Genomic DNA, 19,287 nt, shown 5'->3' with positions numbered 1-19,287 from the left:
GATCCAAACACTGAGCACTGAGCTCTGATCAGCTACAGGAGGAGCTGCTTTCACGGGAGGCACAAGTTATTACCAAAGGTTCACTGACTGTTTAATAATAAGTAAACACACTATTAGGCTAACCATTTGTTAAGCATGAATAAATAGGCTACTTCTTCATTATAACGCATGAATAGGCTACTCATTAGTATGTAGTTTTTGTAGTGCTTATCAATGATGAGTAAAACATTTTAACTGTGTTTATAAACATACTAATGAGTCTATTCATGTGTTATAAATGATGAATTCAGTAGGCTATTATAAAGTGTTACATTTCCACTAGATCTGCTAATGTGAATGACTGTTCAATAAAGACACAAGAAATGTGCCTATAGCTACTATTCTAGATATTTGACTTAAATGGAGAAGACACTTTTTTTGACTTGACTTTAAAATTAAAGCAAGTCAAAGCTGGCCTATAAATTGTGTCTCTCTCATATCATGACGACATACTATAAACACATTTGTTTGTACAAATTTGACGTCACTACGTGTGTTATTGCTTTCTCTGTTCATTTTTGTAGGCTATAACGCTGTGCTGAATGAATATTTTGTATGCATTAAAGACAAACTAACTGTCAGCATCAAACAGAGCAGAGAGCTCTCTCAGAGTAGCGGATATTACATAGGGAGGAGGGGTTCCTCCTCATGTGATTAGTGGGTGTGTGTTGTCTTTCCCCTCATTCAGTGCGACGTTTTATTAAGTTGTAAGATGGCGACGGTGCATCTAAGGATCGGGGACCTAGTGTGGTGAGATAACCTTTAAACACCGTTACACGCCTTCACAGCCGCCACATGAACTTACATTACGTGGAGTTGTGTCGTATTACTTGCCTAACGCTAACGTTTCTCGCCGGTGTTGACCACAGGGGAATAAGTGAAGTGTTGGCGTACTAGGTTAGTTGATGGTCAACCCAAACAAATTGCTAACCAAGCTGACTCAGCCAACAGCTGTCGTTAGCTGTTAGCTAGCGGACAAGCTACAGGAAAGGTTTAGACTTCATATAACATAGTTTTTTCGGGCACACATTTGTTGTTAGATATAAGTTTCTGTTATTCACGACGACGGGTTTATCCGTGAAGCTTTAGCGGAATACTTTTTCTAATATTGTGACATGTAGTGGTTGTGACGAGCTTTGCTAGCACTGTAGCTTAAGCGGATTTCTACTGTATGTGGCTCTGTATCTGCTCGGCTTCCGTGTTAACTGTGGCCGCTCTTTTTTCGCGTTTGTCCTCGTTTAACGTTACTTCCATGGTTTTTATTTTTTAATTTTTTAGTTTGGGCCAATTTAACTCGCACGTGCGGCTTATTTATGCCGACTGTAACGTCAAATTCGTCGTCTGTAGTTGTTTCGTAGCATTAGTTTAATGTCGGTGCCATCATTATCATGACAAAATATCCCAGAGTGAAAGTGGGGCAGGGTTCTATGTACATTAGGAAAACAAAAATGTGCAATGGCACATTCGTTTCGATAAACTAACCAATTTCAGTCACTTTGCCGAGCAGTTTCCTGTAACATCCTGTAGACGCCTGCTGCTTTGAGTATCGTGTTTTTAAGCATGTCCGTCTCCATACTGACAAATGGTAACTGCTAAATAGTACACAACAGTAGAAGTGGCTGATACTCTTCAACCAGAGGCCTCTGATAGTCTGGTAATGTGGCAACAGGAAGTGTTAGGCTAATGTATGAGGACATATCAGCAAATATCAGTAACATGAAAATTAGATCAAGTAGAACTCAGTCAACACCAGGGGATAATAATACGGTAATTTAAATACAGTTTCAAAACAGCCTCTCACAGCTAACACTAGGCTATATCTCCATTGTGTTATGCTAAAGGTGCCAATCCCAGCTGCACAGGATGCTGTATCCACAACAAAACATTGATTGCAACTTTGTAGAGCAGATTATTTTCAGTACTTAGTTATATGGATGCATTTGGTTCCAAATGTGTAGCTTTATCAGCACAAGACATAACACAAGTGTTAACCTATCGTTCCTATTTCAGGGGGAAGCTTGGTCGTTACCCACCATGGCCAGGAAAGGTAAGGAGTAAAGACATATCAATAGATGGTTCAAATATATACTTCCGTTTGTGTGACAAATCTGATGCAAATATTGCACCAACACATTTTTTTTTTTAAACGTTACAGGTAGTAAGCCCCCCAAAGGACCTGAAAAAGCCCAGGGGCAAGAAATGCCACTTTGTGAAATTCTTTGGAACTGAAGACCAGTAAGTTTGCAGTGTAAGGTTTCTGATCTGACTGACTGCACAATGCTTCACCAGCGAATATATAAGTGTAATATATTGGGTTTATGTGTGTTTGTCCAGTGCCTGGATCAAAGTAGAACAGCTGAAGCCCTACCATGCTCACAAGGAAGAGATGATCAAGATAAACAAAGGGAAGCGCTTCCAGCAGGCAGTTGATGCGGTGGAGGACTTCCTAAAGAAAGCAAAGGGAAAAGAACAGGTAAGAGGGTCATCTTCTAGTGGTTGATCCAGCTCCTCAATCCTAATGGATCTTGTTCTAATGAGTTTGTGTTTCTTCTCATTGTCTTCTGTGTTGTCTGTAATTTGTGCCATTGATTAGTTGCAGAAAATACTATGAATTAGGAACAGCAAAGGCAGTTGTGGCATTAGAATACAGACTAACTGAACAACAGCTGCTAGCAAAAGACAACAAGGTCTTTTCGATCATTATAGTGTTTCCAGTGCACTGGCTTGACTGGCACTCGCCTCGCAAAGGAAAGAGTGAACACAGACAGAGTTTCCAAACTTCTAGCAGGATATGTCACAACGAAGCAGTGTGTATTCTATTTTTAGATCACTATCTTTCCAGTGCTAAGAAACAAGTGCTAGTACTACTAGCCTTGCTAGAAGAAGAAGAAGAAACAGCCTTGGGTAACAGCCTTGCTTCTGTTGGCCACATGGTTGTGTTCATCACAACGTGCGGCTGTCAAAAAATTCAAAGTTCAGCTTGATTGAACTGTGACCACAGCTCTCTTGTAAGCTTGCTGGACAAGTAAGCGATTGAAATACTGGAATTTTAGAGGAGTGCTGTGTTCTTTTTCAAAGCATTCCTTCAGACAGTCTGTTGTAGATCCCTCTAATCCGATAGAAAGCGATGGAGCCCTCTCTCTAAAAGCGGATTTAAATTAATTTAAACTATTATCAGGAGCGAGGTGAATGTCTTAGGCAAAGTGTTTTCACATCATAGATGTTGATAATGTGTGATGGTAGAGAAAGCTGCAATGCAAGACTAATGTTGCAAAAAAAGTAACCACTTAATTTTGATCTATTCATTCATTAATTTTTGCAGTTCTATTGGCCTCCCCAGAAACTGATTAATCTACCGTATTTACTGGACTATAAATTGTGCTTTTTTAGTAGTTTGGCTGGCCATGCGACCTATATTTAGAAGCGACTTATATAGATACAGTACTGTGAAAAAGTTTTAGGCAGGCTTGAAAAAATGCCGTTAAGTCAGAATGCTTATCCATCATGCAATACCATCAGTGAGGCGTCTGATTGGACCCAAATTTATTCACAACAACCCCAAACATTCAGCCAGTGTCATTTAGAACTATCATCAGCATAAAGAAGAACAACAAGTCCTGGAAGTAAAATAAAATGAATAAAAGTAAAATAGTAAAATAAATTTGACTTATAGACCGGTGCGACTTATATATGTTTTTTTCCTATTCATTATGTAATTTTTGACACATGCAACTACTACTCCGGTGCAACATATAGTCCGGAAAATATGGTACTTATTGATTTGACTCTTCCCAGTAAGTCTGCTCTTCTTGACCTCCATTGTGGAAAATCTCTGGATCTCACAGTAAACATACATGTAGGAGCCATCTATTATACTTGTGTATTTCTGGTGTGCCAGGCTGTATCATGGATGGTCGTGTAGAGCAATGGCAGGGGGAATCAGACCAGCTGATGTTGCTGTGTGATGGGGGTCTCACACTTGGTACACAAAAACTAAGCCAACCATCACATGCCTTATTTGTAGTACCTTTTAACTGAATTCTTGGTCATCCAACAATGAACGGTGCCTGCACATCCACTCATTGAAGTGCACCAGAAACAAGGTCTCCTCTTGCAACCCAGCAGGTTGGCTCAAGTCTTGTTAGCAGAGATGCTGCAGTTGATTTAGCTGGACACATGAACTCTGTGCAGGTTTCCTGTCCACCAGAAGCAGTGGATTTAGGACTGTGGGAAGCGGCTCCCTCTTTTTTTCAGTCATGTTGACTTCAGAAAAGTATCTAACTGCTCTCGTGATGTTTAAAATTGTCTGTACTGTAATTGTCTTGCCTATACAACATCTATTATATGTCTGTCCGTCCTGGGTGAGGGATCCCTCCTCTGTCTCTCACCCTGAGCTTTCTCCTGTTTTTTCCTGGGAGTTTGGGGATGTGAGGGTCTAAGGGCAGAGGATGTTGTCATGATGCTGTGTAAAGCCCTTTGACACAAACTGTTTGTAAAAACAGCCTATACAAATAAACTTGCATAAAATGGCTGCACCAAGCAATGGTAGTGTGTGTTTTCTTTTGACAGAACTCGGATGGCAAAGGAGAATCAAAAGGAAAGAAGACGCCAAACAAGCCGCTGAAAATCCTGGAGGAGGATGATGAAGATCTCAGTGCGCTGAAGGATCCCTCTGAGAAGGTCAGTCGGTCAGCGCCAAGTCAAAACATTACTTTAATACATCTTAACTCAATGTTCAGTATTTAAAAGTGACAGAAAAGTTGACAGGAGTGAAGAGATGATGACCCCAACCCTTTGCTGATGTTTAGATTTTTGATCTTCAAGCTTCTGACCTCAATGCATCAAGCTAGATCCTCACTGTCTGCAAGGAGGGTCAACGTCATAACACCCAGGCATTTGACTGAGGCTGTGACTGTTCACATCTTTTAACTAGGAGGTCAAACATGCACACGATTCGTTCATGAGTCTGATGCACAAACATTAGAAATAGGCCATGCAAATTAAAAAAAAAGGTTTTCCTCAAAAGGTTAATAGACCGTGTATTTAACCCAAGAGCTGGAGTCAATGTTGACAAAGGGGGCTCAACATGGTGATGGGCAGCTAATGTTCCGATCCTCATAACAACAGGAGCTACTTTATCCCCACTGACCAGGACAGTTGACATGAACAAATAAAAAAAGGCAAATATTAATGAAGTTTTTGCTGATATGCATAAAGCTGTCAAATTGATTTTTTGATTTTACTCGGCTCCCCCTTGTTTTAATGCTGCCTTTAAGTGAACAGGTCCACCTGAAGCTGTGGAGCTCATATTGTCAGAATGAGGGATGTGCACGGTTACCCGAGTGCTCGAGTACCTGAGTAGGCAATCTGCTAATCGGTTATGAATTATTACCCGGTTAACCTAGGATTAAAAAAACGGCATGTTAGAGCGCAGTCTAGCGTCGGATCAAACTACATAATCATGCCATAGTTCGGCTTTTCCGTGGTGTAAAACAGTTTTGGATCAAGCAACATGATTTTTTGCTGTTTAAAAGCATTTTTGGATTGAGCCTCGAACGTTCAAACCTTTTACAAGAATCTGTGGTGGTTCCCTCGGGGTAAACCGTCAGGATGGAGACGACAGGTGTCATCAAGTCTGTTAGAAAACAGGCTTTCAGTTTACAAATATTCTGAAACCTTCCCAGTTATTTCCTGAGATGATGCGAGGCAGAGAGGAGCGTAGGCACCAAAATGTAGTGTGGACTAATAAATAAGCACTGCTAATGACTGGGGGAAAAAAATTCTCCTCCAAGGCAGCCGGGGCATAAATGCAAAACTCCAGTCTCTACTCTTAAAATTACTGGAAATGCCCATCCCTAGTCAGAATAACAGTCACATGATATCAGTACCATGATAAAAGAGGGGTTCTCTGGCATCTCTGTTGATGGGTATCCATTCAGATCAGGTAGGTGTTGTCCAGGTTTTAGACTTGTACCTCTACTCAGTGGACGGCTCCTCCATCAGCGACAGAGAAACGTCTCCCATGACATGGACGTCTGCAAGTTCACCCTTTGATTTAGAAGGTGAATGTGTGTCTCTCTCCTCCTTAAGGACTTAACTGACTCTGACCCCGAGCCATCCATTATTGAGAGGCTGGGTGCTGGACCTGGCTCAGGATTCAAATGGGAAAGCAGTGTAGGTGACCCCCCCCCACCCCCCACCCCACTCCCACTCCCACTCCCCATCTCCCACCTCCTCTCCCACCAAGCCTGCCTTGCCTTGCTGTTTTTCTACCTGAACCTTAACCTTTGGCTTTAATCACCACCAACTGCAGACCTTTCCCTTCTGACCTGTTTGGTGCTCACTGTCGACTCCTGAAACTGTGTTTGCCTTGTTCTCTTGAGATGGTCACTAACTCTGTACGTGGAGCCCAAAAGGAGGCCCGAGGCTTCAGCTGAGTTGACCCAGAAATGTGCAATGTGTTAGCTTCCTGCTTTCCATTAGCAAGCCTGCTCCCGAGGACCAGGGTTGTTGACCACTCGTGAATCAAACGCTTACAAACCGCGGTGTGCTCACCAGAGCTTGTGTTTGTGTGTGTGTGCAGATAAACTTTACACTGCAAGATGAGAGATGAGTCATTAACTGGTCCTTTTATGTCAGTGGAAACCTTTTTTTTTTTTTTACAAGAGAGATTGCTGCTGTAGTTAAAGTGCAGCAGTTGTACAGCTCCAAAAACTAATGAAATAATGTGCTGTGGGCCCAAATTTTACATAATCAGGAAGTCTAAAAATAGTATATTTCTTTGAATGAAATTGGTTGATACTCTTCCTCCTTCCTGCCCCTCACCCATTTTCATGGGCTGTTCACATGTAAACAGAGAAGGCACATTTCCTTATTTCAGTTATCATTATGCAAAAACACAGCCGTCCTCCATCTTCGGCACTGCAGAATATTATGCTCATATTTTGCTGCTTAAAAATCTGAATCCAGTTTATTTAATCTGGGTTTCAAGGAGAAAATTGATCTATGATTTCATGTATTTTGGAGTTGTACCAAGTTTCCACTCACATAGGAAGGAGCAGACAGTGACGGGCTTTGTGGGTCTTACTAATCATTTGATAGAAGTGCACTGTACCCGAAGTGTTAGAATCAGTGCTGTCTGGTTTCAGAAGACTTGCCCTCGGCCCACTCACATTGGTTTTGTTTCCCAAAATATGACTTGTTTTCACTCTTCTCACCTGATAACTGCACACTGTGAAGACAGGTTTTGTGCCAGACGGCCAACAGTGATGAGTGTGCTGCTGGTAGAAATGAATATAAAAAGACCAGACATTCAATTCACACTATACAGCACACAGCAGCCGTGTCAGTCGGTGCACCTCTGGTTTCTGTTGAAAAGCAAACTGTCGTTCTATGGATGAATTGTACAGCTGTTCGAACACACACAGGCTCCTCGTTGGTTTGATTAAAGGAGAATTCCGGTCATTTTTGACCCCTAAATCGTTGTCCTGATGGTCACCCAGTGTTGGGGTTACCCCCATGTGTTAGCGTTGTCGCTATCCCTAGCGCCGTCTAGCCATGGTGTAACTCTGGTTTGCCTGCATCAATTTTAGTCGTGATTTTTGCTCCCCCCAACACTGGGTGACCATCAGGACAATGATTTATGGGTCAAAAATGACCGGAATTCTCCTTTAACCTCTCAACAGTTCAGGGCACAACCTTCAATTAGTGACCTGAACTTGTAGAGGGTTGTGGATCAAGATGGGAGCTCTGATGTGTCGGCACTGTGCAGTCCAAAATGTTAAAGGGTTTCTGCATTTAGTTTTCTGTCTTGTTAACACATCCACCATCTCCAAGAAGAGCACTGTCCCACTGAACTCTTCTTCTGTTGCAGCCTGTGAAGGATGACCCACATTTCCACCACTTCCTACTCAGCCAGTCTGAGAAGGTAATGAAGAAGCACTGCTGCACACATCTGTTCTTCTCAGTGTTCTGTTGTCTGTCACGTGTCTGCTTGGTTCAGGTTTGATCTGTTGTATAATATGTAGTTTTAAATACTCAAGGCACAAATCACAACATGTTAAGGTTTCCTAAACACTTGGGATCTCAAAATTAAGTTTTACTGAAGACACTGAGACTCTGATGTTATTAGGGATGGAAGAGTTTGTGGGGAAAAAAAAGGTTCGCTGGTCACACACTGCTGTGCTGTCTGTGTGTTAGTTCCTGTGATGTTTTAATGTGATAACAATCACAATGTGATTCAATGCCATTCACATTCTAATGCGTTTCAAAGTAGCAGAAGCGTTACCATCTTCACTTAAAGGACAACTCCGGGCAAATTCAACTCGGGGCTGTATTTTCCTAACATTTTAGGTCTAAAAGAAGGAATCTGAAGATTTTCAGTTTAATTGCTCCTGTTTTGTGGTAGTTGTGTCCGTCCCCGCATCGCCACGGCAGCGATGAATGGAGCGGATTGAAGTTCTGCTGCTTAGGCTGTTTACATCCCTCAAAGCCGCAGTTTTTTTCCACAGGCAGCGTCAGATGGCGACTCAAACATGCACCGAGAAGTTTGTTTACTTCAAGCAAGTCAAGAGTTGATATTCCTGTGTTTATGACACAAACGGGAGCTTCCGACTGCACGTGAACACACCGAGCGCGTCAACTTGGGTCTCGCGTGAGACTTTGAATTAAATCTAGTTTTACAAACATGTCGGCTTGCTTGAAGTAAACAAACTTCTCGGTGCATGTTTGAGTAGCCACCTGACGCTGTCTGTGTCAATCTGCTCCATTCATCGCTGCTGTGGCGATGCGGGGACAGACACAACTGCCGCAAAACAGGAGCAATTAAACTGAAAATCTTCAGATTCCTTCTTTTAGACCTAAAATGTTAGGAAAATACAGCCCCGAGTTGAATTTGCACGGAATTGTCCTTTAAAATAAACAGATATATGATGATGATTCCAAAAAAATAGGGAAACACAAGGTATATACTGAACCAACTGAAAATCATAACCGTACAACAAACTGGGCCGAGGATTTAGTGAACCGTTCCACCGCTACATGTGCTGAGTACGTTGAGTTTATTGTCTCTTGATGTTTCCTCTCTGTCCACAGCCTGCTTCATCAATGGAGCCCATTAGCAAGCGCTTGAAGATCGTTGAAGAGGTAAAGTAACTGACTGTACACCGTTTTCCCACTAAAATTCGGCATTTGGCCAATCGGCATTTGGCCCCTTTCCCATTGACCAAAATGAGCCGAGTCTGACCCCCCGCTGAGGGATCAGACAGAGCATAAACCAGTCGCCCCGCTCTCATCCGCGGTGCAAGAGACACACACAGTCATGCCACAGCCGCCCGCCGCGGAGTGTCCGTCCGCCGAGGCAGACTCTCTGGCTGGCTGACCTGGAGCACCAGGACCGCGGAGGACAGAGAGTCTGCTGCGGCCGGATGACGGACGTCCGCGGCACAACACGTCAGTTAAACAGACTGTCGCTTCTTTTCTTTTCTTTTTTTCTATCGTTTTTGGTCAGTGTTCTCTGATGTTTTGATCCCAGTCTCGGATGAGAGCAGAGCGGAGCAGAGCGGAGCAGAGCTTTGTTTTGGTACGTGATATGAGACGCGACCGGCGCGATGACGTAGCGTCACGTAACGTTCAGTGTCATCACGTAAATTAGCGGGTTGACGCGGGTCTGGCGTTCCCACTGCAAGCCGTTCGGAGCCGAGCCGATTAAAGGCGATTTTAACCCGCGTCGCTTGCCGAGTCGTTTGACGCGGCTCGGTGCGCCTTTCCCACTGCCACCAAAAGCCGATTGTTAGCGGGTTTAAACAGGTTTTTTGGCCAGTGGGAAAGGGGTATTAGAGAAGTAACTGGTCAAAATGTCCAGACTTAAATTGTTTTACATGAATACAAATAAATCTTTTTTGCATGATCTGTAGTAGTAGTGTAGAGTTTAATCACATTTTCGAAGCATTTTTTGTTCCTCACGTGATGTATGTTGCCAATCTGGGTATGACTTTTTGTTTCCTTGATGATGATGTCGACTTTGTTTTTGCTTGTGCAGGACACAGGGTCAACATCTATCCAGGCAGCAGACAGCACAGCCATCAATGGCAGCATCACACCCACAGATAAAAGGTATTAAGACATCCTCACTACAGCAGCGTTGAACATCATCATCACACCGACTGTGGACATTTTACTGGATCATAAATATCATACAGTAGAGTAGACTGTTATTACTGATTCATGAGCTCCGCAGAGTTTCACTGAGTACTTTATTAGGAAGAGCACATTAACACTTTAGTTTGTCAGATCCTCACATCACGAATATCAAAATCTGGCCTCATTATTTTGAGGATGTGAAAGTAAATGTGTCCTGGGCTGCAATATAGGACCAAGTGCTCTACTGACATCCACTGTTATGGTCTGATGAGGCTCAATGCAGTTTAATGTTTACTGTCTCAAATGGATAAAACATGATTTCATTGGAAGAGCTGTGCGTAGACGCAAATGTTTAAGTTTATTTTAATCATTTTTTTTACAATACAAATGACACTCTAACATTTAAATTCCTACCAATTCAGTGTTACGTTAGGTAAATGGACCAGTATCTGTGCATTTACCTTTACTTTGGTGCATATCTGCCGATACGGTTCCAACATAATCTTTTTCGGAAAGTGACGGTATTTAGGAATCTTTACGATCAATTAATTGTGAAAACAAGTAATCGTGACATCCCTTGTGTGTATATTAATTATGTATTTTTTTCAATTCATTGTGTGTTTGCTCATGTTTTGATCTGTTTGTTCTCCGTTGACTTTGTCTTCCAGGATAGGCTTCCTGGGTCTGGGGCTGATGGGTAGTGGTATTGTTTCTAACCTGCTGAAAATGGGTCATGTTGTCACAGTGTGGAATCGCACAGCAGAAAAGGTATGTAATGCAACACACGGTCACTATCAAACAAGTAACTGACAACACACCTAACTACAGCAACCTCTGCTTCAAATGTCAATTCATATGTTACGTTTTTTATTTTTATTTTCTTTCTTTTTTTTTTCATTTTAAGAAAACATGACAAATAATCAGGTGGCAGTAACATACAACCCATCAACATCACAAACATAAGGGAGGGCAGAAAGACAGAAAAACAGAAACAAACACAAAACAAACCAAAACGACTAAAAAAGCAAAACGAGTTGTAACAGGACAATATAAAGCAACAGGAAAGTATCCAACTATAAATACAAAAAAAAAAATCAAAAAAAAATTGTATGGCTTCTTTGTATGTTGTGCACGAAACCCTAAGAAGGGTGTAGTGTTAATAATAACTTTATTTATATAGCACCTTTCAAAAACAAGTTACAAGGTGCTGTACTACAACAACAACAGAAATAAAAACCACCAAGAGAAATAAAATAGTACCATGCCTGTCTGCACTTATCTTGCCGTAACACAGGGAGTGGCCCTGTGTGTTCTAAACAAAGAAAACTAGACCTTTGAGCCCATAAAAAACCCTATCATAGACCACAAGCCCCAGTCAACATTCGTACATTCACATTACGTTAACCGCCTTAGTCCACTTTTACAGTTCACTACACATTGTCAACATGTAATGACTGGTGGCACCGCTTATTTTAAATCACAGCCGGCCATGTGGCTTTTTTCAGGCCTTGTAATCAGACGGCATGCTGTGGATTGGCTCGGAAAATAGGGAATGAAAGGCCGACTGCAAACAGGGAAAGACCAGCTCCAACACAGGTGGCAGGTGTTTGGGCATCTAGAGTAGGCTGAAGTGTAATCAGCACTAATCTGACTGTTGAAGCCTGTCTCTAGAGTCTGTGACCTCTGCTGCTACAGAGAGCTGGTATGTGTAGCGTCCATGCAGGGGCTTAGTGTATCACATGTTTCCTGTGATCTACTACTAACATTTGGTGGTAATGATGTTGCAATGAAATAACAAAGGCAAAAAGAACGAGGCTATTTGCTAAATAAACTTGGATTTTGGCAATCCAGAATTTCTAACGTCTTACAGATCAACTAATATCAACTTCTGTGTTCCAGTGTGACCTGTTCATCCAGGAGGGGGCCAGGTTAGGCCGCACTCCTGCAGAAGTGGCTTCCATGTGTGACATCACCTTTTCCTGTGTCTCGGACCCAAAGGCTGCCAGGGATGTGAGTATCACACTGTCCCATCTACAGTAAACGACCTCCTGCTCAAGTGTTAATCAGAGGTTCACAGGTAAAAACTCCTTCATGTCTATGTGTCAGGTGGTGCTGGGACCCAGCGGAGTGCTGCAGGGAATCAGGCCAGGCAAATGCTACATCGAGATGTCAACTGTCGACCCAGAGACCATCACAGAACTCTCACAGGTATGCGCACTGTACACACACACACTACTCTTGAACGGTTCTCTCTCTCTTTTTTTTTTTTTTTTTTAAATATATTTTATTTTGAAGTTTTCAGTTATGCAAAAACAGTACAACTCATTCCCACAGGCAAAGTAGTACAAATAATAAAGACAAACAAATAAATAATAATAATAATGAGAAGAAAATAAAATAATTTAAGAAAATAAAATAAATACAAAAAAAAAGAGAGAAATGTATTACATTGTGACACAGCCTTACAGACAGTGTTAGGGATAATGTTTCTATATACTCAATAAAAGGTTGCCAGATCTTTAAAAAGGTGTCATATCTATTTCGCATGACATACAATCCTGAACAAAATCTTAAGACCGAGGGGAAAAATTACAAGAATTCACATTTTGCACTGGTGGATCATAACCAGGTTGTGAGTTGTGCTTCAAAGTGCAAAAAGAAGAAACTGGAGCAAGAGACAAAAAACAAAGAGTTGGTAATTTATTGAAAACTGCATTTTAACTCAAACAGGCTGCTCATCAGCTGATCAAAAGTTTTAAGACCAAAGCCCCCAAAAAACAAAAACAGAATTAAAAGTGCCAATAAAGGAATCAGTAGTGAGTAACCCCACCATTCTTGTTGATCACTTCAAAAATGTGTTCAGGCATGCTTGATGCAAGTGTTTGCAGGAGGCTGCTGGGAACATTGCTCCATGCGGTGAAGATGGCTTCACGAAGCGCATCCATGGTCTGGAAACCTCCCTTGCCTTTCATCCCCAAACATTCTCAATGGGATTTAGATCAGGGGAACAAACAGGATGGACCCAAATTAAGGCCCTTACTGATGCTGACTGCAGCCCAATAACCAGAAGACGGCATCTGTGAGAGAAGGGCTTAAACTTTTGATCGGCTGATGAGCAGCCTGTTTGAGTTAAAATGCAGTTTTCAATAAATTGCCAACTGCCTCTTGCTCCAGTTTCTTCTTTTTGCACTTTGAAGCACAACTTGCAACCTGGTTATGATCCACCAGGGCAAAATGTAATTGTAATTTTTCCCCTCGGTCTTAAGATTTTGTTCAGGAGTGTATGTGATCTTCTCATCATTTCTGATCCATTTCGATATAGAGAGGGAGGAATGTGACTTCCAGGTTAATGCGATGCATTTTCTGGAAACAGTAAAAGCTATGTCAATAAACTCTGATTTAACTCTTGAACTATTCTTGAGACAATGTTATAATAGTATTAATGTTGTAAATTGTTTATTGAATTGCCAGGTGATCACGTCGCGGGGCGGCCGCTTCCTGGAGGCTCCTGTGGCAGGAAGCCAGCAGCTCTCCAACGATGGAATGCTGGTCATCCTGGCAGCTGGAGACAGGACCGTCTACGAGGACTGCAGCAGCTGCTTCCAGGCCATGGGCAAGACCTCCTTCTTCCTGGGTATGTAGAATCTCATTATAGGAGTAGCACAAATCTAACAGTCCATGTCCATCAGGCTTCATTGCTGATGGGGCTACATTACTCTTGATCACACGAGAATCACTGAGATTTCTCCCTCATAATACACATTTCTAATAAATACATGCATTCATCAGATACAGTGTGATGTAGAGCTGGTTTTGGACAACACAAATGAAAGGCCCCTGTTTTTGTGCTTCATAAAGTTAAGTGTTTAAACAGTGGAAAATCAAAACCATCAACATCAGCCTTTTGTTTTACATGACCTTTGTGATAATTTGTCATTTGTCCTTGTACAACTTCTCATGTTGTCATTCACTGGGTTTATTTTCCTTCCTGCTGTTCCCCTCTGCTCTGTATCACATAGTGTACTGCCACATTGTTATTTGCCTGGGTCATGTTTGTAAAAATGGGCTGTACAAATAAACTTCCCTTGCCATTTAGAAATGACATTTTGAGGTTTGAATCTAGATCATGATTCTAAGAGGATAAATTGATGCATTGATGATAGCTTTAAAGGGATAGCCCATTGCCACAATCCCTATAGTCATAGCAGTAGGTTCGTTACCTTTAATTGTCAGTGCAAGCTATTTTTAGAACGGCGGAGCAGAGCCGTTACCTGCTCAGAGCTACACTACAGTGGCTAATGGGATTTCTTGGTTTCCCTCATCAAACTCAAATACACAATCCAACAACTCCAAAACGCTGTTGTGGACAAGTTGTGACCTGCACATTCACCACGCTATGAGATAAGAACAGAACAGAGTTGTTTTAGAGGTAAATTCATGCAAAACCGCTGATGCGCGTTGCCTTCAGGGGCAGTTTTTCAGCAAACAGTCTCTGTATTTACCTCGAAAAAAATTCTGTCTCGTAACGTTCCATTATTATCTCATAGCGTGGTGAATGTGCAGGTCTCAACTTGTCCACCAGAGCGTTTTGGAGTTTTTGTATTGCGTATTTGATGAGTTTGATGAGGGAAACCAAGAAATCCCACGTAGCTCTGAGCAGCTCGCCGCTCCGCTCGGCTGTTCTAAAAAATAGCTTGCACCGACAAATAAAGGTAACGAACCTACTGCTATGACTGCAGCGATTATGGTAATGGGCCAATTTGCCAAAATGTTGAACTATCCCTTTAAGAAATGTATCATCAACAAGGACAAAGCATCCTGGTTCTAAGAAAAAATTTCAGGTTTGTGTGTGACCAGAGTGAATGATGAGTTGAGACACAACAACTTGTGTCCTTGATATCAGATCCAACTCTCTCACCTCTGGTTTCTGGCTTTTCATTTGTTTAGTTTGTTGTAAAGTTGTTCATGTCGTTACAACGTCTGGCTTGTTAGGCAGACTGTTGCATCGTTGTTGTTCTCTGTTTGTATAAAAATGTGTGTTTGTGTGTTATTAGGTGAAGCAGGGAATGCAGCAAGGATGATGCTGATCCTCAACATGGTGCAGGGCAGCTTCATGGCCACCATTGCAGAGGGGCTGACCCTGGCCCAGGCCACTGGCCAATCACAGCAGACCTTCTTGGACATCCTCTGTCAGGGCCAGATGGCCAGCACCTTTGTGGACCAGAAATGCCAAAGTAAGTCATTTGTCCATGAATGACCTACACCTTACATGATGGTTACACTTCATTCTTTCAAATAGAATCTGTCCGTACATTTTCAACTGCATAATTCAGTGTTGAGTCGGGAGTTAAAGGACAATTCCGGGCAAATTCAACTCAGGGCTGTATTTTTCTAACATTTTAGGTCTAAAAGAAAGAATCTGAAGATTTTCAATTTAATTGCTCCTGTTTTGCGGTAGTTGTGTCTGTCCCCGCATCGCCACGGCAGCGATGAATGGGAGCAGATTGAAGTTCCGCTGCTTAGGCTGTTTACATCCCCTACAACCCCAGCCTGAAGATAATGGACAACATTTTGTGAATGTGCACTGATGAAACCTTCCTTCTCTTTTCTTCTAGATATTTTGCAGGGCAACTTTAAGCCAGACTACTATTTGAAACATATTCAGAAGGATCTGAGGCTAGCCATCTCCATGGGCGACATGGCCAACCATCCAACCCCAATGGCTGCAGCTGCCAATGAGGTACCACTGTGTGTTTTTATTTCTTCATGTTTTCTGGTGTACACTGAAGCCAGCTGATGCTGTACAACCACTAGGATCAATGCAAATGAGACACATATTAATATACTAATTAAAGGGGAATTGCCGTTTTTTTTTTTTACAATCTGGAGGTTAGTAGGTCAACCTACAGACCCTGGATGTTGATAACAGCTAACCCCGGACTCGGAGGGGAATAGCACTAGCGTATCATAACAAAATATTGGTGAAATGAACGAGTTTCGCGGCAGATAATGTGTTATTTAGAGGCTGCATTCCGCTGCCCTGTAGACTCACATTATATGGATATACACGGCTCTCGGCTGGAGCTAATTTCATCGGAACAACTTGTAATGACACCAAAGTTATCTGGGTGAGTAAATGATCGTGTTTTATGCTAGAAATAAGGTCCAGATTGTAAAAAACGGCAATTCCCCTTTTGTATGTTATGTAATCTAGCAACATTTAGCTTCAGTAGAATTATTATCACATCTGTTAAGATGAGATAAAGACAAGACGGCGCCCTATAAGCACCCAGAGGATTCATTCAAAACATTCAGAAATTAGAGTGTAAAATGCTGAACACTTCTCACCCTCAAGTGTTGGCTATGAAGTAGAAGAGGAAAGGACACAAGCCACACTTCTGTGTTTTTTGTTTTTTTTCAAAGACTGGATTTGTTGATTCCATTAAATTGTTGACAGTCTGATTTTAAAATGTTGTAGCACCACCATCACAGAAAATGTGACTATTATTATAAAAACCATTTAAATGACCTCATCACTGCTCCTCTGGCTCACCCTGTGGAGAAAAAATACTTGAGGATAAATAGCAGTATCAACTAAAGCATTAGAGGAAACTCATCACAGGAGCCATTACTATAAGGTTACTTGGCAGTGGTACGGCCAGCTAAAGACTGGATCATCAAATCCAACAAGTATATTTCTCCTTTTTACCAAAATATGAACAGATGCTGAATTAACCAAAGGAGAGAAGCAAGAATCTATAGTACAACTGAAACTTGTTTTCTTTTGTCTGTCCCTGTGCAGGTTTACAAGAGGGCTAAGGCACTGGACCAGTCAGACAATGATATTTCTGCAGTCTACAGAGCCTACATTCACTAGACAGGGGTGTGACCTATCTTCTGGACCACACAGTCTTTAATCCATTCTTATTTCTCCCTCATTTACTGGTTTTTATTTTAAAATTCTAGTTGTTTTACTTTATTTGTCTGCAGCGCCAGCTGTTACTTTCCCACACGTTGCAGGATGCATTTCCTTTTTTAGAGGCAACAACCTTGACCATTGTACTGACTTCACCGGGGAAATGTATGCTGTGAGGGCCCTGACACGCTGCCTGTGTTTCATGTGCATGACAGTCACAGCTCGTCCTGCTGTCCATTTGAACACCTCACAACCTGTGAGATCCACATCTGCAGAACCCACATCTCTAGTATTCTTCATGCATGATGTGAACCAGCGCAGACAGACAGGAAAAAGACCTCTTGATTTACATATTGTCATATTGACACCATACAAGTAACATTGCATAAAAGTGACATGTTTCATTATGGTGTCGGCGTCAAGGCTGCATGTCACAGACATAGAAAGGACACAGTATTATTTTCTGAACCGTTTTAGGAACAGCATGTGCAGACAGCAGAGATCCAATGGAGAGCAGTATTTTAGTATTTTTCCCACAAACACTCTGTCTTCTGCTGTGAATGAGGTCAGTAAAGGTTTAGAACAAAGAAGAATTGGACGGTCAATTACTGGTGGCGGCAGCAGCAGACATTCTGGCGGTGTGGACTCAGATCAGAGCGGTGGCTGTCATGCAGGCAAAAACACAGGCACCGCGTCCCAGGCACAAGGTCTCCAGACGAGGTTACAGCTCTGCACTGCTGCAGTTTCTGACAAGTCAAAAGAAGAGTAGAAAGTAAAGCGTGGTGTCTGTGAGGATGTCACAGCCAGTGCTGCTCTCAGCAGCTCGGCACGTGACTATGAATTGCTGTCAGGTTTTGTGAATGCAAAAAATCCGCAAGATTTTTTTTGTTGATGTTCAAATGAAGAGTTTATTTAATTGAGTGTGATATTTGCTTTTCTTAGATATCTTAAATGTCCAGAATTCCATGAGAGAAAACACCAAGAACATGCAACTGCATTGCCTTAATATTGTAACCCCTCGTCCTTCGATGATAGATGTATTTATTTATGTTTCTTTCCAGGGTCTTCTTGGTGCAGTTTGTTCATGGCTCGTTTCTGTATTTGGCGATGACGATGATGATGATGATGATTATGACGATGATGATGATGCTTTTACGTTGGTGTTAATGATCTTTCTTGAACAGGTTAAGGACAGAGCAACAGATGTGTTGAGGCCTTAAAATGCAGTAACAAATGATGTTTCTCATCAAGACTTGAGATTTCCACATTTAAAAACCCCCTCATTCTTTTATTTGGAAGAGTTCTCATTTCTACTGTGTTTTTTCTTTTTTTAATATATTAACCTGCAACTAGATGAATCCACTGTTTGAGTTGCATTTTAACTGTAATTCATATTTATGCCCCAGTGTCATGTTTTATTTTTTTTTCTGGTCAGTTCTAAAAACTTGTGGCAGAGTTTTGAAGCCAAGTTTAGACCCTTGTATAAAACACACAATTAAAATCCAAACTTAAAGAAGCAGGTTTTGGTTGTTAGTGGTGAGAAGACACCAGGTACATCCTCAGCCCCACACACACAACACTGGCCCAGGTCAGTGCAAAGCTACCAGAGGTCAGGTCAAGGTCATTCAGATGTTCACCCAGTCGTGATTTGAATTGATTTAAAATATTATATGTTGCTGAAAAGTGAAAAGTATTTATTTAATATATTTGATCACATTTTTAACACTCTTGTTGATGCCATACTGCGCATCATGAGTCTAATCTGGTCTGGCAGGATGGTGTTAACGCCTCCGAAGGTCTCAGTTCTGTGGATCTCAGTGACTCAGACACAGAAAAATCATGACAGTAAAGTTGAGTCACGCTGGAACCACATGTTCTGGATCATGTGTGATTATCCACCGGTCTGCTTTAAAGGAATAGTTCACCAAAAAATGAAATTCAGTCATTAGTGACTCACCCTCATGCTAATGAATACGGAGTAGTTTTTTATTCCTCAAAGTGCATCTAGAGACCCGCGAGGCCGGTTCGTAGTCCAATTAAAACTTTATATGAGAAAAATAGGACCCAGACACAAAAACGTCCATAAAACTACACAAAAAACATTTAATGTACCTCCACACTGCTTGTCCACTGCAATCCAAGTGTCCTGAAGGGATATAGTCCAGAGTTTACCCGAACTGATGTCATTGAGG

At 41.8% G+C, this 19,287-nt stretch overlaps 1 protein-coding gene across 2 annotated transcripts; it reads left to right on the top strand.

Annotated features, from left to right (window-relative positions):
• Positions 1-650: 650 nt before the first annotated feature.
• glyr1 (glyoxylate reductase 1 homolog (Arabidopsis)) lies at positions 651-19,185 on the top strand. 2 transcript variants are annotated; one of them, XM_083978082.1, is made up of 16 exons: positions 651-789; positions 2,050-2,086; positions 2,195-2,274; positions 2,374-2,512; positions 4,609-4,719; positions 6,130-6,213; positions 7,913-7,966; positions 9,133-9,183; positions 10,079-10,152; positions 10,848-10,947; positions 12,079-12,189; positions 12,286-12,387; positions 13,651-13,813; positions 15,234-15,413; positions 15,795-15,919; positions 16,982-19,185. In XM_083978082.1, exons 1-16 carry the CDS (start codon positions 752-754, stop codon positions 17,054-17,056), a joined length of 1,524 nt encoding a protein of 507 aa, XP_083834208.1. In that variant the 5' UTR covers positions 651-751; the 3' UTR covers positions 17,057-19,185. The 2 variants fall into 2 exon arrangements, with proteins under 2 accessions (XP_083834208.1, XP_083834209.1); XM_083978083.1 differs by lacking the exon at positions 6,130-6,213.
• Positions 19,186-19,287: the final 102 nt, after the last annotated feature.

The sequence above is a fragment of the Trachurus trachurus genome, assembly GCF_905171665.1.
Source record: "Trachurus trachurus genome assembly, chromosome: 8".
Classification (NCBI taxonomy): Eukaryota; Metazoa; Chordata; class Actinopteri; order Carangiformes; family Carangidae; genus Trachurus; species Trachurus trachurus.
The sequence above is the reverse complement of the archived record's forward strand: the minus strand, read 5'-3'. Positions and strand labels throughout refer to the sequence as shown.